This window comes from Mastigoproctus giganteus, chromosome 13 (genome assembly GCF_048544385.1).
Source record: "Mastigoproctus giganteus isolate SK-2022 chromosome 13, ASM4854438v1, whole genome shotgun sequence".
Taxonomy (NCBI): Eukaryota; Metazoa; Arthropoda; class Arachnida; order Uropygi; family Thelyphonidae; genus Mastigoproctus; species Mastigoproctus giganteus.
This window is the reverse complement of record NC_143587.1, coordinates 111,089,944-111,117,117: the sequence shown is the minus strand read 5'-3', so window position 1 is coordinate 111,117,117 and position 27,174 is coordinate 111,089,944. Positions and strand designations below refer to the sequence as shown.

The following is a 27,174-nucleotide window of genomic DNA, read 5'->3' as shown; positions in this document are numbered from 1 at the left end:
TGTGAGTGACCAACCCACAAATTCCAGTCAATCTCTGGAAAATTAAAATTCCCCATTCTGACAATCTGATTTACTGGCCAAGTATTTCTATCTTCAGTTGTTCATTATACTCAGAGTCATTAGGCCTATAACACATTCCTACTGTCTGAATAAACAATTTGCATCTATACTTTCATGTGTGAAGGTGTTTTTGGGGATACCAGAGGTATATCAAATTGGAACTGGAAGTTAATAATTTTATGATAAATGACAAGAGAAACTGTAAGCTAAAGGAAAATTAAACACCATTTTGAATGATGGAATTTATTCAACTATATTAAAAGAAGCAGCAAAAGAGATGTAGTCTTTAGCCACAAAACTACACAGCAAAAAATTTGTGCATATTTAATTATTTGTGTATTTTATGTGCTGAAACCAACAGTATCATTGTTTTTTTCTCCAATATCAATATTTGTGCAGCAATTGGATTCTATGTGTTTGTGACTTTTATAAGTATTACATGATGCTTAGTAATTAAGTGATATGTAAGAGCCTGTAGCTTTTGTGTAATAAGGGGTTTTTTTTTGGTGATTTGCTATGATTATAAACAAAAGGTGTGCAGTATCTCCAGGCTAATTCTGCTTTGTTTATGAATATTATATAAATTTGAAGTGATTGATACATAACATCACTGGTATGTTATGTATTAATCACTTAAAATATTTTGGAATATGCTTTGTGGAACCTAGACTACTTGTGAGCAACTCATTTCTGATGTTGCAGTTACAGGTTAGCATTAGGGGGATAGTTTCATGGTAGCCATAAGAGTATGCCTTTTGCTATAACCTTAATATGTGAAGAGAACCCACAAATCATGTTGATGACTGCATTTTGTTTTGTGGTGGATGTACCATAAATACTCTGTATGTCAAATTTTGTATGTTTTTGATCATCAAGAAGTACAGAGTTTATATATGTAGAAGTACAGAGGGACAACTCAGCATTGTTATGGGCCTATATGAGAGCTTGAAGGACAGGGTGGATGCCCTCGAAGGATCTAAACTGAGGGGCCCATCAATCTCTCAGCTGCCCACATCAACGGCACAGCTTGCTCATGATCATCATGCAACACAGCAGCAATCCCCAAGGCAGAATGCGCTGGTCCCACAGGAACTAGTAGTTGTTGGTGACTACTGTCAGGGAAACGGGGGGGGAACATGGTATGTAAAAAAGATAGGTAGAACAGGACAAGGGTATGTCTGCCAGGGGCAAAGGCTGATGACATTGTACAGCGGACATCATCTTTTAAGGGCACAAAAGGTGATATTGTTGTACACGTTGGCACTAATGATATTAAGAGTAGGAGACCGATGGAATTACTTAACAAGTACAGGTCACTGTTGAAAAAAAGCAGTGAATTAGGGTTCAATTTGAAAGTGTCTGCAATTCTGCCCAGACACGATACAAGGGAGTATATGATGAAAGCCTTGTCGATCAATTGGGCCCTGGAGAGATTGCGCAAGGCTCAAGGGGTAGAATTTTTTTTCAGCCTGGTCTGTACTTGTTGACAGGAGAGACTGCTTCTACAGGAATGGGATACACTTAAATAGAAAGGTGCAAGAATATTTGCCGAAGTTATCAAGGCAGTGTTAGGTGAGTCGGGAAACTGCTAGCTTGGGGGGGGGATACAAGGACTAATAGATTAACAGTAGCCACTTGCAGGGGTGAAAGTGATTCTTACACTGCTTCTATTGGAATGAGCAGCAGCCTGGAAAACAAGATGCAGGGTATTTCAGAGACTGCTGGGAGTCACTGCGGTACAAGTAAACACATGAGTTGTGTTAGGGTAGTTAAGAATAGGAACAGGTGCATGTATACTTGCACATACACCAATGCTAGGAGTTTGGTAAATAAATTTGATGAATTTTAGCTATTGCTCAAAACATCAAAGGCAGATATTGTTGGGATATCAGAGACGTCGTGTCACACAGATATAAGGAATGCAGAACTGGAATTTGGGGAGTACAATGTGTACAGAAAGGATAGACAGGATAAGAAGGGAGGAGGGGGTTATGCTATTAGTTCAGAAACAAAAAATCTGAGGAAGTGAAGCCAGTCGATATCGCTGGACAGTGCAGTGTCGAGTCAGTTTGGTGTGACATAAGCAATGGGAGATTAAAATTGAGAGTAGAAGTGTGTTATAGGCCTAATGACAATAATGAGTATAATAAAAATTATGTAAATTATTAGGTTTTTAGGAGCATTAGCAACTAAGGCCATATTACTCTGGGACATGTGTTGGTCATTCCCTGACCTTTCTGCATCTTCCATATTTAGTGGTGACGGGCTTGAACCCTGGTTTAATCAAGAAGCGTATACCACGCCCTGCTGCTCCTTCCCACCTGGCTACGGAGGCGCCGAGTATAATAAGAAACTGTACAGGCAAATAGAATGGGCGAGTAAATCAGAGTCTTATAATGGGGGATTTCAATTTCCCAGATATTGACTGGAATTTGTGGGTTGGTCACTCACACGCTAGCAAGGCTGTGTGGATTTATTGGATGACTGTTTTCTACATCAGCATGTTCAGGAGGCAACTAGAGGGAGTAATACTCTTGATCTGATTATCAGTATTGATTCATCATGCATTAAGAATCTGCAGATAAAGGAACCACTAGGTGACTGTGATCACAGTGTGCTGAAGTGAGATTTACTCAAAGAGGTAACTAACATCAGGGGTAAAGAGAAGGGTTTTTGCTTCCGTAAAGGCAACTACGGTAGTCCGAGACAGTATTTAAATTCTATACAGTGGGACCAACTGATGATGTTACCAATAGCAAATTCAAAATGGGAAGCATTCAAAGAATTTATCTTGGAAGCTACTAGGATTTACATACCAACTAAGAAATATTGTTCAAGATTTAGGCCTAAACGGATGTCAGATGAAATAATGAGACATATGGCAGAGAAGAAAAATGCATGGGATACATAGAAATTAATGGGTGACATGGAAGCCTATGATAGATATAAGCTGGTCTGTAACCAAGTCACAAAGGAGATTAGGCAGGCAAAGGCAGATTATGAGAAATCTCTGGCAAAGGATTTAAAGAAAAACAGCAAGGAGTTCTTTACCTATGTAAACTCTAGAAGGAAAGGGATGAATCAGATTGGTCCACTGAATATTGATGGTTCAACTGTTGATGACCCTGCTCAGGTAGCTAATAAACTAAATGAGAATTTTACATCTACATTCACACATGAGGAGTTATTCAGCGAGGGGGAATGACAGAAGTGAATTAAATTCTGGCAGTGTGTTAGATGATTTTGTAATAACAGAGGAAAGTGGAGGAGAAATTGTTGAAGATAAACATAAAAAAGGCACCCGGGTGGATGGGATCTATCCAGTTATATTACGATGCAGCAAAGGAAGTGAGCAAACCCATAGCCATAATTATGAGAGCTTCTTTGTACTCAGAGGAGGTACTCATGGACTGGAGATGTGTAAATGTGACCTCAATTCAGAAAGGAGGATAAAAGGGCGACAAGTAATTATAGACCTGTTAGTTTAACTTCTGTTCCACGAAAATTAATGGAGGCATTGGTTAAAAAAGCACTGCAGGATCATCCAGAGAAGACTTCAGTAAAAGCTCAGACACAGCATGGTTTTGTTAAGGGAAAGTCTTGCCTGACCAATTTGATTGGATACTATGATGTGGTCACAAAGGAACTGGATACAAGGAATAACTTTGATATCATATATTTGGATCTTAGAAAGGCTTTTGATACTGTTGAACATGGACGACTGCTGAACAAATTGGAGCAGTGTGGCATTGGAGGCAAATTGCTGCTATGGATAAAGGGGTGGTTGAGGGGGAGAATACAGAGTGGTAATCAATGGACACTGCTCATCGTGGACTAATGTTATTAGTGGAGTCCCACAGGGTTCAGTATTGGGTCCATTATTGTTTTCTGTATTTATAAATGATATTGATGATGATATATGAAGCTTAATGTCCAAGTTTGCAGATGATACGAAGGTTGGCAGGGTTGTCAAGGACACTACTGACACTATGCTACTGCAACAGGATCTGGAAAAGTTGAGCAGATGAGCTGAGAGGTGGCAAATGAAGTTTAACATTGACAAATGTAAAATACTACAACATATGGGAAGCAGTAACGTATCAACTGTGTGGTACTACACTGACAATGGTAGAGAATGAAAAGGACTTGGGGGTAATTGTGCAGGCAGATATGAAGTTTTCTGACAGTGCAGACAGTCTGCAAGAGTAGCTCATGGTGTCTTGTCAATGGTATACAGGAATTTTTCTAGGAGGTAGAAGTAAGTGATTATCCCCTTGTATAAGGGGATGGTCAGGCCACACCTTGAGTGCTATATACAAGTTTGGACACCTCTTGTTGCCCTCAGAGAAGGGCAACAAGATTAGTGAATGGAACAAAGGGTTGCTCTTACGAAGAAAGGTTTAAGTTGTGCAAATTACAGTGCCTGTTGACTAGGCACCTGCGAGGTGATCTGATTGAGATGTACAAAGCTATTATTGTTATTATTTGGTTTTTTAGGAGCATTAGCAACTAAGGCCATATTGCTCCGGAGATAAGCGGTGGTCATTCCCTGACCTTTCCGCATCCTCTGTATTTGGTGGTGATGGGCTCGAACCCCGGTCTAATCAAGAAGCGTGTGCTATGCACTGCTGCTCCTGCCCACCTGGCTACGGAGGCGCCAGCGTATAAAGCCTTGAGTGGTTTGAGCATGCTCTATACTGATGGGATTCCTCCTCTCGCTCACAATAATCACCTGAGAGGGCATAAATTCAAATTCAGGAAAGACAGATGTAGGATAGATTAGCATTAGCATTAGTAGAGTCATATGATGCAAGAAAGCAAGCTTATTCAGCATCAGCCAAAAAAAAAAAACCCTCTCCCATTTCACCCCTCCGTTCGTTCGAAATACCTGTCCAGTTGAGCTTTAAATTTGTTTAGGCTATCAACTTCAACAACAAGTGATGGAAGTCGGTTCCACCAACCAACCACCCGCTGGCCAAAGGCAAATTTCCGCACATCTATCCGACATCCGTCCTTCCTCAATTTGAATTTATGCCCTCTGAGGTGATTATTCTGAGAAAGATGAAGAATCCCATTGGCATTGAGCATGCTCAAACCATTCAAAGCCTTATACACCTCTATCAGATCACCTCGCCGGTGCCTAGTCTCCAGACTGTAATTTGCAAAACTTAAGCCTTTCTTCGTAAGAGCAACCCTTTGTTCCATTTACTAATCTTGTTGCCCTTCTCTGTACCCGTTCCAGCAGCTCTACATCCTTCTTGAAATGAGGCCTCCAGACCTGTATACAGTACTCAAGATGTGGCCTAACCATTGCCTTATACAAGGGAATAATCACCTCCTTATCCCTGCTAGAAAAATTCCTGTATATCATTGACAAGACACCATGAGCTACTCTTGCAGCTCGTCTGCACTGCTCAGAGAACTTCATATCTGCCTGCACAATTACCCCCAGGTCCTTTTCATTCTCCACCACTGTCAGTGTAGTACCGCAGAGTTGATACATTGCTCTGGGGTTACTGTTACCCATATGTAGTACTTTACATTTGTCAATGTTAAACTTCATTTGCCACCTCTCAGCCCATCTGTTCAACCTTTCCAGATCCTGTTGCAGCAGCATAGCGTCAGTAGTGTCCTTAACGACCCTGCCAACCTTTGTATCATCTGCAAACTTAGACATTAAACTTGATATCCCATCATCAATATCATTCATAAACACCGAAAACAACAATGGACCCAACACTGAACCTTGAGGAACTCCACTAATAACATTAGTCCACGTTGAGCAGTGTCCATTGATTACCACTCTCTGTCTTCTGCCACTCAACCATCCCCTTATCCATAGCAGCAATTTGCCTCCAATGCCACACTGCTCCAATTTGTGCAGCAGTCCTCCATGTGCAACAGTATCAAAAGCCTTTCTAAGATCCAAATATATAATATCAAAGTTATTCCCTGCATCCAGTTCTTTTGTGACTACATCATAGTATCCAATCAAATTGGTCAGGCAAGACCTGCCCTTAACAAAACCATGCTGCATCTGAGCTATAACTGAATTCTTGTCTAGATGATCCTGCAGTGCTTCTTTAACCAGTGCCTCCATTACTTTACCTGGAACAGAAGTTAAACTAACAGGTCTATAATTACTTGTGTCAGCCTTTGATCCTCCTTTGTGAATTGGGGTTACATTTGCACATCTCCAGTCTATGGGTACCTCCTCTGAGTCCAAAGAAGCTCTCATAATTATGGCTAGGGGTTTGCATACTTCCTTTGCTGCCTCCTTTAATATAACTGGATAGATCCCATCCACTCCAGGTGCCTTTTTTATGTTTATCCTCAACAATCTCTCCTCCACTTTCCTCTCAGTTATTACAAAATCATCCAGCTCACTGCCAATGTTTACTTTACCTACATCATTCTCCTTCCTGAATAACTCCTCATGCGTGAATGTAGATGCAAAATACTCGTTTAGATTGTTAGCCACCTGAGCAGGATCCTCAACTGTTGAACCATCAATATCCAGTGGACCAATCTGATTCATCCCTTTCCTTTTCGAGTTCAAGTATGTAAAGAACTCCTTTCTGTTTTTCTTTGCATCCTTTGCCAAGGATTTTTCGTAGTCTGCCTTTGCCTGCCTAATCTCCTTTGTGACTTGGTTACAGACCAACTTATATCTATCATAGGCTTCCATGTCACCCATTAATTTGTATGTATCCCATGCATTTTTCTTCTCTGCCACATGTCTCATTAGTCCATCTGACAACCATTTAGGCCTAAACCTTGAACAATATTTCTTAGTTGGTATGTAAAGCCTGGTAGCCACCAAGATTAGTTCCTTGAATGCTTCCCATTTTGAGTTTGCTGTTGGTAACATCATCAGTTGGTCCCACTGTATAGAATTTAAATACTGTCTCAGACCATCATAGTCGCCTTTACGAAAACAAAAACCCTTCCCTTTACCTCTGATGGTAGTTACCTCCTTGAGTAAATCCCACTTCAACACACTGTGATCACTGCCACCTAGTGGTTCATTTATCTGCAGATTCTTAATGCATGAAGAATCACTACTGATAATCAGATCAAGAGCATTGCTCCCTCTTGTTGCCTCACGAACATGCTGATGTAGAAAACAATCATCCAATAAATCCACAAAAGCCTTGCTAGTGTGCGAGTGACCAACCCACAAATTCCAGTCAATATCTGGGAAATTAAAATCCCCCATTATAAGAATCTCTGATTTACTGGCCCACTCTATTTCCCTGTACAATATATTATTATACTCATCAGAGTCATTAGGCCTATAGCACACTCCTACTCTCAATTTTGATTTCCCTATGCTTATGTCACACCAAACTGACTCGACACTGCCCTGTCCATCGATGTCAACTGGCTTCACTTCCTTCGACTTTGTGTTTCTTAATTAATAGCATAACCCCTCCTCCCCTCCTGTCCTGTCTATCCTTTCTATATATTCAAATACTACTGACATTTAATTTATTGATTTTTTTTAATTTAAACTACCATGCCCCAAACTAGAGCAGCAAAGCAACGGGCACAAAGTGGCAGGAGTGCTGTGACTCGGGGGAGAACTGAGGGGAGCAATTCTCCAACGCATCCCAGCCTAAAGAAATGTGCAACTTGTGAAATGTTTGCCGAACTCTCTGGAACGGAACATGATATTGCCATGGAGGATGTCTTTGTGTGTGCGCGATGCAAGGAGTGTATCGAAATCAGGCAACAACTCAGCGTTCTTATGGGCCTATATGAGAGCTTGAGGGACAGGGTGGATGCCCTCGAAGGAAGTAAATTGAGGGGCCCATCAAGCTCTCAGCTGCCCACATCAACGCCAGAGCTTGCACTTGGTCATCACGCAACACAGCGGCAACCCCTAAGGCAGAATGCGCTGGTCCCACAGGAACTAGTTGTTGTTGGTGACTCTATTGTCAGGGAAACGGGGAACATCCTTTGTAAAAAGGATAGGTGGAACAGGACCAGGGTATGTCTGCCAGGGGCAAAGGTTGATGACGTTGTAGAGTGGATATCATCTTTCAAGGGCACAAAAGGTGATATAGTTGTACACGTTGGCACTAATGATATTAAGAGTAGGAGACCGGCGGAATTACTCAACAAGTACAGGTCACTGTTGAAAAAAAGCCGTGAAATAGGGTTGAATTTGAAAGTGTCTGCAATTCTGCCCAGACACGATAGGAGGGAGTACATGATGAGAGCCTTGTCGATCAATTCGGCCCTGGAAGGATTGTGCAAGGCTCAAGGGGTAGAATTTTTTTCAGCCTGGACTGTACTTGTTAACAGGAGAGATTGCTTCTACAGGGATGGGATACACTTAAATAGAAAGGGTGCAAGAATATTTGCTGATGCTATCGAGGCAGTGTTAGGTGGGTCGGAAAACTGCTAGTTTGGGGGGATACAAAGACTAATAGTTTAACAGTAACCGCAGGCAGAGGTGAAGGTGATTCTCGCACAACTTCTATTAGAATAAGAAGCGACCTGGAGCGAGGGGTGTTGGAGGTTTCAGGGACGGATGGCAGTCATCATGGAATAGTTGGGTATATGGGATGTGTTAGGGTAACAAGGAATAGGCATAGGAGCATGTATGCTTGCATGTATACCAATGCTAGAAGTATAGTAAATAAATTTGATGAATTTGAAGTGTTGGTCAAGACATCAAAGGCGGATATTGTTGGGATAGCAGAGACGTGGTGTCACAAAGATATAAGGAATGCAGAACTGGAATTTGGGGAGTACAATGTGTACAGAAAGGATAGACAGGACAGAAAGGGAGGGGGTGTTATGCTGTTAATTAAGAAAAACGTAAAATCAAAGGAAGTGCACCCAGTTAATATAGATGAACAGTGCTCTGTTGAGTCAGTTTGGTGCGAGATAAGCACTGCGAAAGGAAAAATAAGGGTAGGAGTGTGTTATAGGCCTAATGACTTGAATGAGTACAATGAACAATTGTACAGAGAAATAGAGTGGGCCAGTAAATCTGAATGTCTTATAATGGGGGATTTTAACTTCCCAGATATTGACTGGAACTTGTGGGTTGGTCACTCACACACCAGTCAGACTTTTGTGGATTTATTGGATGATTGTTTTCTGCAGCAGCATGTTCGAGAGGCAACCAGAGAAAGTAACACTCTTGATCTGGTTATCAGCAGTGATCATTCGTGTATTAAGAATTTGCAGTTAAAGGAACCACTAGGTGGCAGTGATCACAGTGTGCTGAAGTGGGATTTACTCAAAGAGGTAACTACCGTCAGGGGTAAAGGAAAGGGTTTTTGCTTCCGTAAAGGGGAGTACAGTGGTCTCAGACAGTTTTTAAATTCTGTACAGTGGGATCAACTGACGATGTTACCAACAGTAAATTCTAAGTGGGAAGCATTCAAGGAATTAATCGTGGAAGCTACTAGACTTTATATACCGATTAAGAAATATCGTTCAAGGTTTAGGCCTAAATGGTTATCAAAATGGTTATAGAGTTAAAAATACAATTTAATTGACAATAAAGTTTATCAAGATTAATAGATTTACTGATTAATTGACAATATTATATTATGCACTATACTACACTAAGCTTATGCTATCGTGTGAAAATGGCGGGAATTCTCGAACGGTACTTCTACGGACTCGTAAGTATTGATTAGCTTCCAAATCTCGCTATCTCAATTTAGAATAAACTAAGGATCCTGACTAGGTCTATAATCTACTTATAGAAGATAATTTGATATAACAATTGGTTAATAAATCGACTAAATTTGGTTAAAAGACCTCTCGTTCAATTTGTGACACGTGGATTTGATACCGTTACCGATACTAAGTAATATCTACGAAATCTCTGCCTAAGTTAAACTTTAAACTAAGTATCGTAACTAGGAATATAAAGCTACTCTAGAAAATAAGTTAATGACAATTTAAACTAATAAAGCAGAAAATAAATCAGGAAAAACTTCTCTGTTTGAAGAGCTTTAAGGAGCAATGTCTGCAGAGGCTTACCTCGCACCCAGACTCCCAGATGTGCGGAAGTTTGCCTTTAGCCAGCAGGTAGTTGGTTTGTGGAACCGACTTCTATCCCTTGTTGAAGTTGATAACCTAAATAAATTTAAGGCTAGCTGGACAGGCATTTGGAACAAATGGAGGAGTGAAATGGGAGCGTTTTTTTTTTTTCCCTGCCTGATGATGCTGCATAAGCCTGCCTTCTTGCAATATATGCCTCTACTAATGCTAATATCATTAGCATTAGTAGAGACATATGTTATCAATGTCAGCTTTCTACATACGGGAAAAATATGTTAATAACTTAATTTTTTAACATTACCTGGAAAAATTCATCTTGTTCTTAATTCTTTTATATAAAGAGTGCAATTCATAGATTATTGCATATCTAGTCATTGATCTTTGTTGCAGTCATAGAAAAAATCCAGTTGACAGCCTTGCAATTCAATTTTCATAGCGCCTACATTTGTTGTTGCGCTGTAATGGGTTGTACAGTAAAATTAAATTAAATAACAAACATTGTTTGTAATTTAATTTAAAGTGTTGAGAATATGAAATTAAACCTATGAAGTATGACATTCCAGAACAGAAAGAAAAATAGACTTGTAAAATAGCAAAAAATTAGTTGCTAAACTCTGTGTAGGCAAGAAAAATATGTTATAGCAGAAAAAGAGTTGTTACCAAGGTGTGTATAGACTTATAATTTTAATTCTCTCCTACATGTCTGACTTAAACATATGAAGTACACTCCCAGAACCATGTTCAGGCTCCTACTACAGGTACGGGAAGAGCAGCCCGACTGCTCGATCCCAACTATTTTCCAAATATTCCATATTCTTTTTACTTTCTTACTCCTTTATTTTTATTTCTTATGAGTCATTAGTTTACCAAATGCAATATCGAGATGCTATTTTTCTGTTATAACATACTTTTCTTGCCTATGCAAAGTTTAGTGACTAATTTCAGGTACTTCGTGAGTCTATTTTTCTTTCTACACATACATATATTCTTCATAATTTAATTTAATTTTATTGTCTCCGAATTTCAACACACAAGGTCGTCATGGTATACAGCAACTATAAATATATTTACCCTGGCTTCATACCTCGACAGTTCTGAAAGTTTCCCCTGACTGCACACCATTTCAGATTCGGATTTCCACCTTCCCTTTGATTTTAACTCTCCTCCCTGCCAGGTCAGCCATGAAATATACGTACATCTCACCTGTGCTTATCTCTACCATTAGGCCTAACTCCCTTCACCACCAAATTCAAATTGGTTTGCCGATACCACCCAGTGCTTATGTATATTTCATGTCATAAACAGGGGTCCTACTTCTTGCTGTAGTTCCGATGGTTGACCCTTGAAATCCTAAGTTTTTTACCATCAAGTACTTCCTTTTATTTTTCCTATATCTTTCTGCGTTTTCCGTAGCTCCAATTCCCGTTTGGTAGCTCATTTCCCATGCCGGAGGGAGGGAGGGACACACAGAGAGAGAGAGAGAGAGAGAGAGAGAGAGAGAGAGAGAGAGAGAGAGAGAGAGAGAGAGAGAGAGAAATATTGATTTGTATGTTTATGGCAACAGTAACAGAAGTAAGACACTTATGTATAGAAGTTTCCTATTTCCATTAATGCTTCAAGATTTTGCTAGAAATTCTGGATACTAGTTAAAGTATACGAGGGAGAAAACAGACAAAATAATGGAAGAAAAGGCACTTTAATACAATTCCCCCAATATAGAAAAAAATATATATATATACATATAGCATTTTGTTTGAATATGTAAGCTTTACTGACAGTCATGAAAGAGGTCTTTTTTAAAAAGAAAAACTGGCTAACCTGCTATCACGGCGATAACGTACTCGACCAGAGAGTGGATCACTTAACTGCCTGGCTTGTACTTTTTCCAGTACTTTTACCACTTGTCCAGCAACAGGTTCAGGATTAATATCATCAAATATGACAGTTCCCTCAGCTAGAGATGTTATACTAACTGCAACTTCTTTATTCTAAAGAGTAAAAAAAAAAAAAAGTTTGCGCATCAAATAAAGGAGAATTTAAACAAAAATAAAGAGAAACGTACAGGTGTAAATATATATATAAGTGCATAAGACAAAGTAATATTTTGTTAGGATATAAGAGTTCCTCATTGACAACTTTCTCCAAATAAAACTGAACAATTAGGTACAACCAATGTCATGCACTAAGTTTATTTAGTTGTGTATGTTCTGTGTTTTTTAAAACTTAAGAGATTGTTGGGAACAAGGCCACAGAGCACCAGATTTATGACATTTTGTGGCCACCTGTTGTGCCTTGCTGTAAAGCCCCTGTGGTTGCATATTACATTTCATCCACATAGATGTGGCAATAATATTCCCAGGCAAGTGCAATAAAAGGACACAGTGAAGGAGCACAAAAATGGTTTTATTTTAATTCAAAGTAATCACCACTTCATTGAATGCAATTATTACACTGTTCTAAAATTTCCTGAAAAAGTCAGTAAAGGCACTCAAAGAGATGTTCAGTTCGGTGGTTACATTTTTCTTTATATTCTCGACATTCTGAAATCTTTCCTTTGAGGGCCGTTATAACTTTGTGAAAGAGGAAGGAGTCTGCTGGTGTTAGATTGAGAGAGTAGGGTGGATGATTGTTCTGTGTAATGCCATATTTCGACAGAAATGTCTTCAAAACAAGTGCAGAATGAGCAGGTGCATTGTTGTGCAACAACTAGCTTCCTTTCTCTTGAAATTGTGGCCTTGCCTGGGAAATGCACCTCAGTTTTAGAAGCATCAGTGTGTAGAATGAAGCGCTCTCTCTCTCTCTCTCTCTCTCTCTCTCTCTCTCTCTCTCTCTCTAGTTTATTTTCAGGTAAATTTCTTGGGAATTGCATTGTTTATCCAAAAAAAAAAAAAAAAGTACAGTGTTGATCCTGTTGATTCTGAAGCCCACATTATGCTCTGATGTTTCATTTCTGGGTCATAATGAAGTACTCACCGACCGGGCTAGCCGGGTAGGTAAAGTGCCTGCCTGGCTACTCAAAGGTCACGGGTTCGATTCCCATCTCAGGCTGGATATCATGATGGTGGCGAACCAACAGGTTGGTTGGATATCCCAGCCACGATACACGAAGGAAGCAAGAAAAAACTGGTTCCTTTGTGTATTGATCACATCATCATCATCAGCCATTTTCAATCCACTGCAGGATGAAGGCCTCTCCAGCAACTTTTCAGTTCCTTCTGTTTTGAGCACTGGTCATCCATTTACTACTCAAAAACTCATGAATTTCATCTATCGATCTCCGCCTTTGTCTTCCAGGTTTTCTTCTAGCTCCTCTTGGGTACCATTCTGTTATTTTCTTAGTCCATCTATCATCATGTCTTCGAGCTATGTGTCCTGCCCAAGACCATTTTAGTTCTTTAGTTTTGATAAGAATGTCCTTTACTTGAGTTTGCTGCCTAATCCATGTGTTTCTCTTCTTATCTAACAGTCTGATTCCCAATATAATTCGTTCCATTCTTCGCTGTGTAGTTCTTAGCTTCTCTTCCATTCTTTTGGTGAGTGCCCAAGTTTCACTTCCATAAGTCATGGTGGGGAGTATACATTGATTCATTATTTTACGTTTCAGACAAACTGGGATATTGCTCTTCAGTATGTGACTATATTTCCTGAATGCTATCCATCCAAAATTTATTCTTCTCTTGACTTCCAGCCATTTATCATTATTACAGCTAATAACTTGTCCCAGATAAGTATATGACTCCACCTTTTCAATTACTGCTCCTTCAATCATTATTTCCCTTTCCGTGGCATACTTGTTCATCATTACTTTTGTTTTAGCCATATTCATCTTTAGTCCAAAATCCTTACTAACTGTGCATAACTGATTAAGATTTTCCTCTAATTCTTTGGGATCGTGGCTTATGACCACAATGTCATCTGCAAATCGTAAATGGTTTAGGTACTCTCCATTCACATTGACTCCTTTCTGCGACCATTCTAATCTTCTGAAAGCTTCCTCAAGGGCAGCAGTAAACAGCTTTGGAGATATTGTGTCTCCTTGTCGAACTCCTTTCTCGATTTTAAATTTCCTACTGTCTTTGTCTAGTCTAATAAAGGATGTAGCACTCTCATATATTTTCTTCAAAATCATAATATATAGGGTATCTATGCCTTGTCTTTCCAGTGCCCGAAACATTGCCTTATGCTGTATGGAGTCAAATGCCTTTTCATAATCCACAAATGCCAGGCATAATGGTGTTTTATATTCATTTGCTTTCTCCATTAGCTGTGATATTACGTGAAGGTGATCCATAGTTGAGAATCCTGTCCTAAAGCCAGCTTGCTCTTTCGGTTGATTCTCATCAAGTATTCTTTCTAATCTGTTAGTAATGACCCTTGTGAACAACTTGTAGATATGGGATAACAAGCTAATTGGTCTATAATTTCCAATTTCTGATTTATCTCCTTTCTTATGCAGCAAAACTATGATTGCATTATTCCACTGCTTAGGCATCGCACCTTTTCTAATGCACTTTGTGAAGAGCCTTGCCAGTATTTGTGTTATGTCTCTTCCTCCCAATTTTAACAACTCTACAGTAACTTCATCTTTCCCCGGGGCTTTCCGATTCTTCATTTTCTTCAATGCATGTTCTACCTCAACAGGAAGAATATCGGGTATGTCGTATGTGTTGCTACTTTGCAATCCATCTTCCCCACTGCTGGTATCATTCCCTCGCTCCTTGTATAACTCTTTATAGTAGTCTTCTGCTATTTGAATTATGCCTTCTCTGCTGTTTATAAGTACACCATCGCTATTCTTCAGTTTCAGTATCATTTGTCTTTCTGTATTACTGCTCATGGCTGCTGATTTAAATCCTTTGTTTTCCCTTAATGCTTGTTCTATTTTTCTCGTGTTAAATCTTCTTATGTCCTCTCTGAGTCTCTTTCTAATGGCTTTGCATAACTCAGTATACTCAATTTTCTCCCTGTCAGTGTTTTTCTTGCTCTTCATTTGTCATCTTTGGTTCATCATGACAAGTGTTTCTTGACTAATTTTTTCTTCTTTGGATTTCTGTTTCCCTATAGGTTTCTTGGGCTTTATCACTTTCAAAAAGTTGTAATATTCCTCGTCGATATCTTGGTCCTCAGCAGTCTGCAGAAGCTCATACTTGTTCTTAAGTTCCAGTACATACTGCTTTTTCTCCTCTTCTGTTATCTCAAAGACCTTTGTATTATTTACTCGAGTCAGTTTTTTCCTTTCCTTTCCTACATCTATATCAAGTGTACATCTTACCATTCTGTGATCACTTCCAACATTTACCTTATTCAGGACGGTAACATCAGTCACAATATATCTTCTGTTAGTGAGGATGAAGTCGATTTCATTAGTTGTTAATCCATTTGGACTCTTCCATGTCCACTTTCTGTTCACCCTTTTCTTGAAAAAAGTGTTCATTACTGACATTCCTTGAGATTCTGCAAATTCCGCAAGTCTTTCACCTCTTTTATTTCTTTCACCAATTCCAAAATTTCCTATAGTTCCTCTTTCTGCGCTGTTTTGCCTTTTTCCAACCTTAGCATTGAAGTCCCCCATAATAATAGTGTAGTGGGTTTTCTGCTCATCTAGAAGACTCTCAATTTCAGTGTACATTTCTTCAACCTCTTCATCATCATGGCTCGATGTTGGTGCATAAATCATTATAATCTTTAGCTTGTACCTCTTAGAAATCTTGAGTATTAGTCTTGACACCCTTGGTGATGTACTTTTGAATTCCAAAATGTTGTTTTTAAAATCTTTATGGACCAGAAACCCAACTCCATCTTCACTCCTTTCACTGTTTCCATTAGTGTACAGCAGATTTCCACTTGATAAACTTATAAGTGATTCATTTCGTCTTCTTGTTTCAGCCAAACCGATGATATTCCAATTCACATTTTCTAATTCCTTTTCCAGCTCTAATATCCTGTCTTCACCGATGAGTGATCGTACGTTATAATAGGCCAAGTTCAATTTCCGTGCATGGCAGCCTGGTCGTACCCAGAGATTCTTAGCACCCTCTGCTTCCACTCTGATCCTCTCGCTGCCGTAAGAGGGAGAGTGAAAGCTGCTGGGGACTGAGGGCCATTTGTATTGATCACATCATACGAAATAAATAAATAAAATGAAATACTCAATACTCATCTCCAGTGGCAATACAATCAAGGAAATTAGGACTGTCCTGACAAGACTGGATAAAGTCTTCATGTATGACGACATGCTTTGTTGCTCTGTGGCACAGCACAGCCCTTTCTTTACCCTAAATCTTCAATGAATGATTTGGGGAATTTTCATATCCAACTCATCAGCCATCATTCTGGGGAGGTCAAATGATGATCTTTTGCCACAATTTCTTGAAATTTTGTCCTCATTTCAAGAGTTTGACTGATGCCCACTTCTTGGATCATCATGAACATCCTTATGTCCATCTCTGAACCATTCAGATACACTGATATGACTTAACATTTAATCACCATAAACAATTTTTACCATTTCATCCGTTTCTGTTGCAATTCCTTTTAGTCTAAAGAAAAATTTGATATTCGTTCATTGCTCCATTTAAAAATCATATGACATGGAACATTAATGGTACTAACAGAACTGGTTGTTACTTCCAACCTGCCAACCTAATGGACAACCACTGTACCAGCACCAGTTGGAAGTTTTAATAACATACCACTTCAGTTTATTTTCAAACTTGATGAAAATGACTGCAAAAGCTAAATAATACCTACATAAAAATATGGTGTGTGTGTGTGTGTGTGCGCGCACACACACACACATCACACGTAAAAAAAAAAAAATAATAAAGCCTTTTGAATTTAACTATAGAACATTTTATTAGTGATTCTTAATATCATTGCAAAATTAAAACTGCATGTGATCGATGTACAAATTTGAATGTAAATATGAAAAAGTTTTTTTTATCCTAAGATTTAACATCTAGAATAACACCCGTTAATATAGCGGAAATGATAGCAGTAATACAGCAATATCTACTAAATAAACCAAAAATGTAAAATTACCAAATTTAAGATCATGACACTAATTATAAAACTAATTACCATCTTTACACAGTGAAAAGCATTTTGATAAGGGGCAAACATCTATCAATGCATAAATAATAGTCACAAGAATTACTAATGATACCCCATTAAGAGTCAAATTCAAAAAGAGTGAATAAATTCCTAATTTTGGGCTTGGAAAATGAGAAAGTTTAATGACTCATGTATAAGTTAATTACAGTAGAAAATTGTGCCAATCCTGCCTGATTTTGTACACTAACAAAATGAAATAGGTGAAGAGTTCAAAACTATTTGATCAAAAACTTTCTTTTGATAGCAAATGAATGAAATGTTTATATTAATGTATTTTATAAATATCACAGTTACCGTTTATCAACTTAACATCAAATGATTACCGAATGCAACTGTTCGAAAAATTATTTTATTGGCAAACTTTGAAAATGAAATTTTATTCCATTTAAGAGCAGCTTCATATGACACATGTTTGATTTATTTCAGTGATACTTGAACTCTTTATAAATAATTAAAGAAATTGATTTTGCACGATTACCAGTACTATCAATTGCATTTCCAATTAAAACACAGGCACTTACTATCAATTAAACTTCTGTACAACAAACATGGGCACTAGAAAAGACGGGAAATGCAAGACTGTCACCTGGTTTCATTTCACAGAACACGGCACAACAAAATTAATGACTAAATATTCAATATGAATTGCACTCATTCTATAAAGACTGAGAAAAAGATAAATCGCTTTCAGCAACGTTAAAAAATAATTAAGTTATTAACATAAAATGTACCCCATATGTAGAAATCTGATATGATTCAAACATAAAAACAATCCCTTTTTGATTAGGTACAAAAGTTCAACTTGTATTCACAAAAAACATTGAAAACAGCTTTTCTTTTTCTTTCTTTTAGATGTGTAATAAATATTTTAATCATTAAATCATATTTTATATATTAGGCAGGGCCAGATTTTGCTTCATTCTGACATAAAGGGACCACTGGCCTAATGGATAGCAAGTTAAACAAACAGCATGATCTAGAGAAGTAAGGTTGTAATACATTGCTTACCAATTAGTTTGCCAAACAAATGACTGAAAGTAAAGTTCAAAACTGCCACCATACAAGCATTTATGAAACCCCTCTGCACATGCAGGGTAGTCCATAAGTAAGAACTATTTTGAACAGCTGTTGATGTAAATATGGATAAGTTATTTGAAAAAGTTTATTTTTTTATTGTTTCAGAACAGTTGGAATATCAAAAAAGTACTGTGAACCTTATAATGAAGGAGAGGATCGGAATTATAAGGTGGCATGCAAATTATGAAAATGGTGCAGAAGCTGCATGCCAGTTAAAGATGTTCAAGTTTTTTTGGATATAAGCAACCCACAATAAAGACCACAAAGTAAATTGTGAAGACGTCTGATGAAGTGGGAACAGAGCACAATCTACCAAAACCTAGCAGACTCAAAGACATCTGTTGATCTTGAAACTTGTAAGAGGATATTTAAAGGGGTCCAAAAAAATCCCAAAGAAAGAAAAAGTTTGGAAATTAAAATACCTAAAACAAACTTATAGAATCATAAAGGAATGATTACAAAGATTATCATGCAATGTTGCTTCAAATTTTGATTGGAATTTACCAAACACTTTTTGACCACAAGTATTACAAATTCAGATATAACTGATAATGTTTTGTTAACTGATGGAGCATATTTATACTAAATTAGCATTAGCATAGGCATATGATGCAAGAAAGCAAGCCTGTATAGCATCAGCCAGGGGGAGGGACATCTTCCCATTTCACCCATCCATTCCCTCCAAATGTTTGTCTAATTCTGCCTTGAACTTATTTATGTTGACCTCCACTACAACAGATAGAAGTTTGTTCTAAACTATCAACCAACCACTGGTTAAAGGCAAATTTCCATACATCTATTTTACAACTGTCTTTCCTCAATTTGAATTTATGTGCCATCATGTGAGTGACCTGAGCTAAAGGAAGAATCCCATCGAGCTTACTCAAACCATTCATATTGAGCTTACTCAAACCATTCAAGGCCTTATACACCTCAAATAGATCACCTCGCGGGTGCTTAGTCTCCATATGCTACAATTTGTAGAAATTAGGTCTATCTTGGTAACAGTAACCCTTTGTTCCACTCGCCAATCTCATTGCCCTCTCTGCACTCGTTCCAGCGGCTCTACATCCTTCCTAAAATGAAGCCTCCAGACCTATATCCAGTACTCAAGGTGTGGCCTGATCACTGCCTTATACTGACAGGTTCTTTTCATTCTCCACTACTGAGCATAGTACCACCCAGTTGGCACGTTACTCTGGGGTTACTGCTATCCATATGCAGTACTTTTCAATTGTCAATGTTAAATTTCAGTTGCCACCTCTAAGCCCATCTGCCCAACTTTTCTAGATCCTGTTGCAGAAGTATACTGTCATTAATAATCCTGCCAACCTTCGTATCGTCTGCAACTTGGATATTAAGCCCAATATACCTCCATCAATGTCACTGATAAATACAGAAAACAATGGGCCCAACACAGAACTCTGGGGGACTCTACTAATAACATTATTCCATGAAGAGCAGTGTCCACTGATTACCACTCTGTCTTCTCTCATTCAACCATCCTTTATTCATAGTGCAACTTGTACTTAATGTCACACTGCTCCAATTTGTACAGTAGCCTTCCATGTGCAACAGTATCAAAAGCTTTCCCAAAATCTAAATACAGGTAGTTCCAATTAGGAGTTAATTACGAGTTAATTCATTCCTACTGCGTGCTCATAAAGCGGGAATATATTTCCCATAGACGTAATGTTCTCTACAATGAAATCTGACCATAGTAATGTTACGTAAAGGTCAATAAAACAATAGAGTAAGCTTAAAGAATGATTTATTTATCCAAAGAAATGAAAACAGCCTTTAAAATCAAGCAAATTATAATAATAAAGAAATTATTAATGTTATACAAATATTAAAGAATGTTTATTCTCCATCATTGACTAGATGCATGCTCGTTGATGGTTTGTCACTCATTGTTGGCTGGGCACTCAGTTTGTTGGAAGCACAAGGACTAGTCTTCTTCGGAAATGCTTCAAGAGTCGTTTTGTTTCCAAGACAGTCTTTTCTTTTCTTTATAAATTTCATAACATACTTAAGCATTTCTTAAATCTGTAGCAAATTCATTCTTTCGAGCACAGTTTTCTAGTGTTCTCGAAATTTGAGTCTTGGGACTCTTAATCTCAACTGTTTTTTTCTGTGTTGAAATGCTTCATTGAGCGTTTCAACGCTTGATGAAGACCTCATTTCAACGGGGTCTTCATTTGTGAACCCTCCATTGTCTACTTGAAGTAGATCAGTTATGGCAGTTATAAAACCTCAAGTTGCAATTGGTTAGCAACATTTACGGCCGCTTCTGTTTCATTTTGTACGGTCTCTGCCGGTTCTTGAAAACCTTCAAAGTTATCAATAAACGGATGACAGAGTTTATTCCATACACACTTCATGTTCTTCTCTGCAATTTTGTCCCACGTTAATTTTGTTATGATTGCATCTAAAATACAGAGTTCTTTCCAAAATTTTTTAAGAGTTATACCCCCCTCCTTATCTCTGCCTGAACAAACAAATGCACGCCCAGTAGTACTGTATTATATAGCTACATGTGTGGTTTGAAATGCTGCATTTATGAATGTTTAGCATTTTTTTTTTTTTTTTATTTCAGTTAATGTTCATATTTTTGATTTTCTTGATACCTGAAAAAAAGAACTCTTAAGCAGGAACTGCCTGTATATGATTTCAAAATTATATTTTGCATCCAGTTCCTTTGTGACCACATCACATTATCCAATCAGATTTGCCAGACAAGACTTCCCCTCAACAAACCCATGTTGTGTTTGAACTATAACTGCAGTCTTGTCTAGATGATCCTGCATTGCTTCTTAAACCAGTGACTCCATTATTTTCTCTGGAACAGAAATTAAACTAACAGGTTTGCAATTACTCGTGTCACCCTTTGCTCCCCTTTGTGAATTGGAGACACATTTGCACATCTCCAGTCCATAGGGACATAATTATGAGGTCCATAGGGACCTTATAATTATGGCTAAGGGTTTGCTTGCTTCCTTTGCTGCCTCTTTAATATAACTGGATAGATCCCATCCACCCCAGGTGCCTTTCTTATGTTCAATATCAACAATTTCTCCTCCACTTCACTCTCAGTTATTAAAGTCATTTAGAATCCTGCCAGAGCTTGATAAGCTTGTGGCCTCTACTTCCCTATAGACTTCCTCATGTGTAAATGTAGATGCTTCTTTAACAAGTGACTCCATTATTTTCCCTGGAACAAAAGTGGAATTGTTAATCAACATAACTGTGTTTATCACTCTCTTAACAACCCCCATTTATTCTTTAACCCCTTCCTGGAACATTTTTTTTTCCAGAAAATGTGCCGTAACGGATCGACTTTAATTTTACAGATTAAAAGTATGCATCATGCAAATACTCATTGTATAGTTTGTGTTTTTTATTAATTTTTTCGTAGAAAATACATGGAGTAATTAACCCATTTCAGCTATCCCGTGTTATCTCGTGTATGCCAAAAAGTGTGCAAATTACACAGATTTTTTAAATAAATTAGCACTTGAGCTAAAAGAAAGGCTCAAAGTCTTCATTATATAAATAAATTAAAAAATCAAGTGGAATGCACAAGCAGTAATCGCGAACTAACTACATTCTGACACACGGCAGCACAAGTGGACAGGTGAGGTAAGTGTTACTTACGGGCGGCAGTTCAAGAGGGCAGAGAAATATTTTTTGATATTGTTTTTGTGAATTATTTCTGTGAGTTCAGTATTCTGCATTTAGGATGGCAAATTATATTTTGCTTACTGGCGGCACAGGAACGTGCACAACTGTTCTGACATTGCTGTACAATATAAGTTTGTTCGTTTGGTTTATTAGGAGCATTAGCAACTAAGGCCATACTGCACAGGGGATATGCGGTGGTTATTCCCTGACCTTTCCGCATCCTTCATATTTGGTGGTCACGGGCTTGAACCCCGGTCTAATCAAGAAGAGTGTGCTATGCACTGCTGCTCCTGCCCACCTGCTACAGAGGCACCATTCAATATAAGTAAAATGAAAGCCAGTCGTTTGCTGCCAGGTGTAAGAAAATCCTGAGAAAACTCTGGATTTCCCTGCCTAATGCAAAATTAGCCAGATAAATGCCAGATAAAATATTTCAGTCTTAAATTTGGAGGTATTATTGCTTGCTTCGGGTATTATTGTATCCTGAGATATTTCGTGTAGTTCCAAATAACTTTTAAAACTAAAAACGAAATATCTTGGGATAATCCATGAAGGGGTTACAGTTTTAAATGCTCCTAGCTTGATTGTCCAGACTGGAAATTTGAACAGTTGTTCTCAGGCCATTTTTCTTTGAGGGATCCACATTAAGAGAAAACTACCTGAGCCTGCTAAGACATTTCATTAATGCAGTCAAAAATTGCTTTTATATACAAGATCGAGCACCAGCTAACTAAGCAAAAACTATTCACAAATTCTTAGATGAAAAGCTGAAGTCAATGGATCTGAAGCCAGGGTTCTACCGAATGGCCAACACATGCTCTAGATTTAAAGGATAAAATATTTAGTATGTAAGCATAAGTTTATACTGCAGTTTCAAAAGTCAATAGTTACAGAATCTGAGAACATTTCTGAGGAATTTTGCCTTGCTATGGCGATCTGTACCCAAAAGACTAAGATTCCATAAAGACCAAAATGACAGCATACTGAACAGATGTAATTTTAAAAAAATTTTTTTTTTAAGTTTATGTATGCCCTTTCTATTGAACTAGCATTAATTAATATATAGATATATTTAAAATGTGTTGCAATTTATAATCAAACATGCTTCTTTACCTTTTTATTATTTAATTTTTATTTTGAATTTAGTATTAACGCAAAATTTTAAAATTAAGGCAGAAAGCCTTAAACTATGATATTGTTTAGTGAAATTGTATCCTTACTACATAGTTGAATTTCAGGACAAACTGATGTTTGTATAGGCATTGTTATGTTAACATTTCATATTGTGAAATTCTTCAACACTAATTGCCTTCCCCTTATAATTTGAGTAAGTAACACTTTCCCATTAGAGAAGTCTATTGTTAGTTATTCTCAGCTGAGCAGCCATCAACCAGATGGCACCATAGATATGAGCTGACAACCCACAGTTGTGCTTTATTTACTCAATGAGAGATGCCAAAATGTGCTTTTTTTAAAAATTTTTGTAAGGGCAGAAAGCCTCAAACCACATAAAACTCTATAGGAAATGTTACTTATTTGAAGTAGAAAGCAACTTGTGAAGGATTTCCCAATATGAGATGTTATAATAATATATATATATTTAATATGAAAGCCATTTTCTTTCGATAGGCTTAACCGATCGGACTGGAAGTGGTTAAAATTTAAAAATTCTGAATAGTTTTATTTTACAGAACAGGCCACTTTTGTACTACAAACGAGAATAGTTCAACATTCACTTCATAGATGGAGCCACATGAAGATGTTAGCTGTTAAACAAACAGTTGTTTAAGCTGATACGGCTTTTTTTTCCTGATTAACAATTTGTATGTTCTCACAATCGTGTCCTTTGTTCCAAAAAAATATATAAATAATAAATTTTCACAACAGGTACAGCTAGCTGTAGCCATTGTGTAAGAAAGGTCTAACCGTTTAGGTTTCAAATTGATATTTCTTCCTAGGTGTGCAGAAAATTTAAAAATTCCAGATAGTAAAAAATATGAATAGGTTTATTTTACAGAACGGGTCAATTTTCTCTACTAGCGCTGCCTACCTTAAAAGAAAGGTAGTTTTATTTTACAAAAATAAGAAAGGATTCGACAAATGTTGGCTTACCTGCTCATGACCAAAGAGACTACATTTCTTTAGGACAGCTAGAGAAAAACTCTGCAACCAATTGAGAAATTTTTGCAAGGGATATTGCTAGTAATGCTTAACATACAATCTTCATTGTCTTAAAATTCAACTAAACTACATGAAAAAATTACATAAATTATGTAGTATTAATTCAATTGCACTAAAGATTGTCATAGTTTGAAATTTACATAATGTGAGACTTTCTGCCCTAAAATTTTATTAGTCTAAGAAGTATACCTTTTGGCATTGCATACTGTGTAGTCGCAACTGTGTCATCATATCTCACACCTTTGGTCTTACTCACCCACAGTGACAGCCTAAATAGCTTAAAAATGGTGCCGTCTGGGTGATGGTACTCAACTGAGAATAAGTAATGATAGACTTTTCTAATGGGAAAGTTTACTTATTCAAAGCATAAGGAGAAGGTAACGAAGGATTTCACAATGAGATGATATAATAATGTACAAACTCAGTCTGTCAGAATACAGCTATGTAGTAATGATATTATTGCACTAAAGAATGTTATAGTATTGATGCATAATAATTTTAAATTTGAACAAGAGAATAACTTCGCCAAAGAATGCCTTAAATTAATTTAAATTAAATACAGATAACTGATTTTTTTAAAAAAATGTACGGCGGGCGGACAGTTCAAGTGCACACTTGGTGGCAACTTCAATTCTTACATTGGGTCATTTGTTTGGCACACTGTAATTGGCAATTGTGTAATCATCAAAGAGAATTTTACCAGCCCAAACCAACATGCTTTATCATGTATGTCTCTCCAATAATTACATATACAATGGTTCAACTTTATTTATTCAAAACATGGGGATTGCAATGAGGCAATTAATTATTCACGTGTAGTAGCTAATCTTAATTTACATCATTATGAAATGAAACTAGATCAAAACTATGATATATGTAATATTTGTTGAGATTAACTATATAATACTGGTGTAAATACACCATAGTTTACCCATAAATTTAACTACATAAGTAGTGTAATGGCATCGTTTGATTATATCTCATATTGTGGCTACCTTCACAACAAGATACCAGGTATTGCACTACTTCAAATAAATAATGCTTCTCTAGTAGAGGAGACTACTGTTATTTATTCTCAGTGGGCACCACCACACAGACACGGTTTGGAGCTTGTTGGCTCACTCACCGGTTGGCGGGCAGGTACCCCAATAATGCAAACAATGCCATCACGGTTGTGAAGTTAATTCCCCAATATGAGAGATGCCAAATGGTGAAGATAATGATAATATATTTTGAAGACTAAATGCACAAGGCATAATGTTATGGGTTGAGATTAACTATATAATCTTAGTGTAAATACATCATATGGTTTTTTTTTTGGTAGTTGTTGGCGCATCGGCTTCTGTGGCCATAATGCACCTCCCAAGGTTTTTGAAGTACTTTGATCCAAGCCCGAGGCAGGATTCGAACCTGCGACCTTTGGGTTGCTAGGCAGGTACTTTACCCACCCGGCTAGCCCAGTCGGCACATCATATGGTGAATTTAACTATATAATATTGGTGTAAATACAACTATGGTGTATATAGTTAATCTCACCCATAACATATTATGCCTTGTTATCGTCACCATTTGGTGAAGATAACAAAGGGTACTTACTGAGGTACCTGCAAGCCGACCGATGAGCGAGCCAAAAAGCTCCAAAAGGCATCCACAATATTACTTTCCATCTACCTTTTTGCTTTCTAAGTCTAATAGGGACAACTCGATAGTCGAGTTATTATCCCACACAAATACAATGAGTCTGCTGACGAGGCTAGTGGGAACCAGACATGTTCAAAGCTGCTAAGTGGATTTTCTTATTTATTGATTTGAAATTGTTTTTCTAAAACTTTTGATTTAAATTTAGTAGTATAGCATTATTTTGTGATTTTCTGATTAATCTGGTGTATTTATTCTTTACTCGGCCTTGTAATTGCATAAAAGTATCGGTAAGGGTATCAAATCCACGTGTTACAAGTTGCAGCTCCGCTGAACAAGAAGTTTTTTTAGCCAAATTTAGCCGCTTGATTGACCAATTGTTACATCAAATTATTTTCTATAAGTAGCTTATAGACCTAGTCAGGCTAGGATCATTAGTTTATTCTGAACTGAGACAGCGAGATTCGGAAGTTAATTAATACTCAAGTGTCCGCAGATTTACCGTTCATAACTTGCCACCTTTGTTATACGGTACGTTATATCCTGAACTAGATAGCGTTAGTATAGTATAGTATATAATATAATATTGTCAATTAACCAGTAAAACTATTTTTTTTTTTTTTTTTTTTATGTGAACCCCAAACACGAGAGGTATTAGAACCTATAGTACTTAGTACCATGCTTGGGTTGGAGGTTGAGAAGATAAAAAGAAGATATTTGTTGACATTGGACTTGAACTTCTGTAGAGTGTAATTTTCAGGAAATACGTATGAAGGAAGGTTGTTCCAGAAAACGGCAGTTGAATGTATAAATGAGGAAGATGAAAAGTTGGTTCTGTGGGTTTGAAGTTGGACAGTAAATGGATTTTGGCTGGTGGCGGCACGTGTTCGGACTGTTTTGAAAGAGAGAGCGGGAATTATAGAAGCCAATTCAGAAGAACAGTGCCCACGGAAGTATCTGTAGAAGAGGCATGCAGCAGAAACAGTGCATCTATGAGACAGCTTTTTTTTTTTTTTTTTTTTTTTTGATTTGGTAGTTGTTGGCGCATCGGCTTCTGTGGCCATATTGCACCTCCGAAGGTTTTTGCAGTACTTTGATCCAAGCCTGAGGCGGGAATCGAACCCGCGACCTTTGGGTTGCCGGGCAGGTACTTTACCCACTCGGCCAGTCTGGCCGGCTTATGAGACAGCGAGTGGAGAGACTCTGTTAGAGATGAATCATTAATTAACCTAACTGCCCTCTTCTGAATGGAATCAAGAAGCCTGAGAGGTTTTGGGGGCACCACCCCAGATGTGGGAACAATATTCCATGGCAGGGCGGATTTGCGATTTATACAGAGTGAGCAGCTGTTTGGAAGAAAAGTAACGCCGAGAGCGAAAGAGAAAACCA

General features: G+C 37.7%; 1 protein-coding gene across 4 annotated transcripts in view; it reads right to left on the bottom strand.

The window, feature by feature from the left end:
* Unr (cold shock domain-containing Unr) overlaps positions 1 to 27,174 on the bottom strand; it is a 344,942-nt gene that overhangs the window by 143,842 nt on the left and 173,926 nt on the right. For all 4 annotated transcript variants that reach the window (XM_090387109.1, XM_090387110.1, XM_090387111.1 and 1 more), the window contains one exon: positions 11,911 to 12,080. In XM_090387109.1, the coding sequence (XP_090243235.1) occupies positions 11,911 to 12,080 (170 nt within the window). The remainder of the gene's footprint in view (positions 1 to 11,910; positions 12,081 to 27,174) is intronic.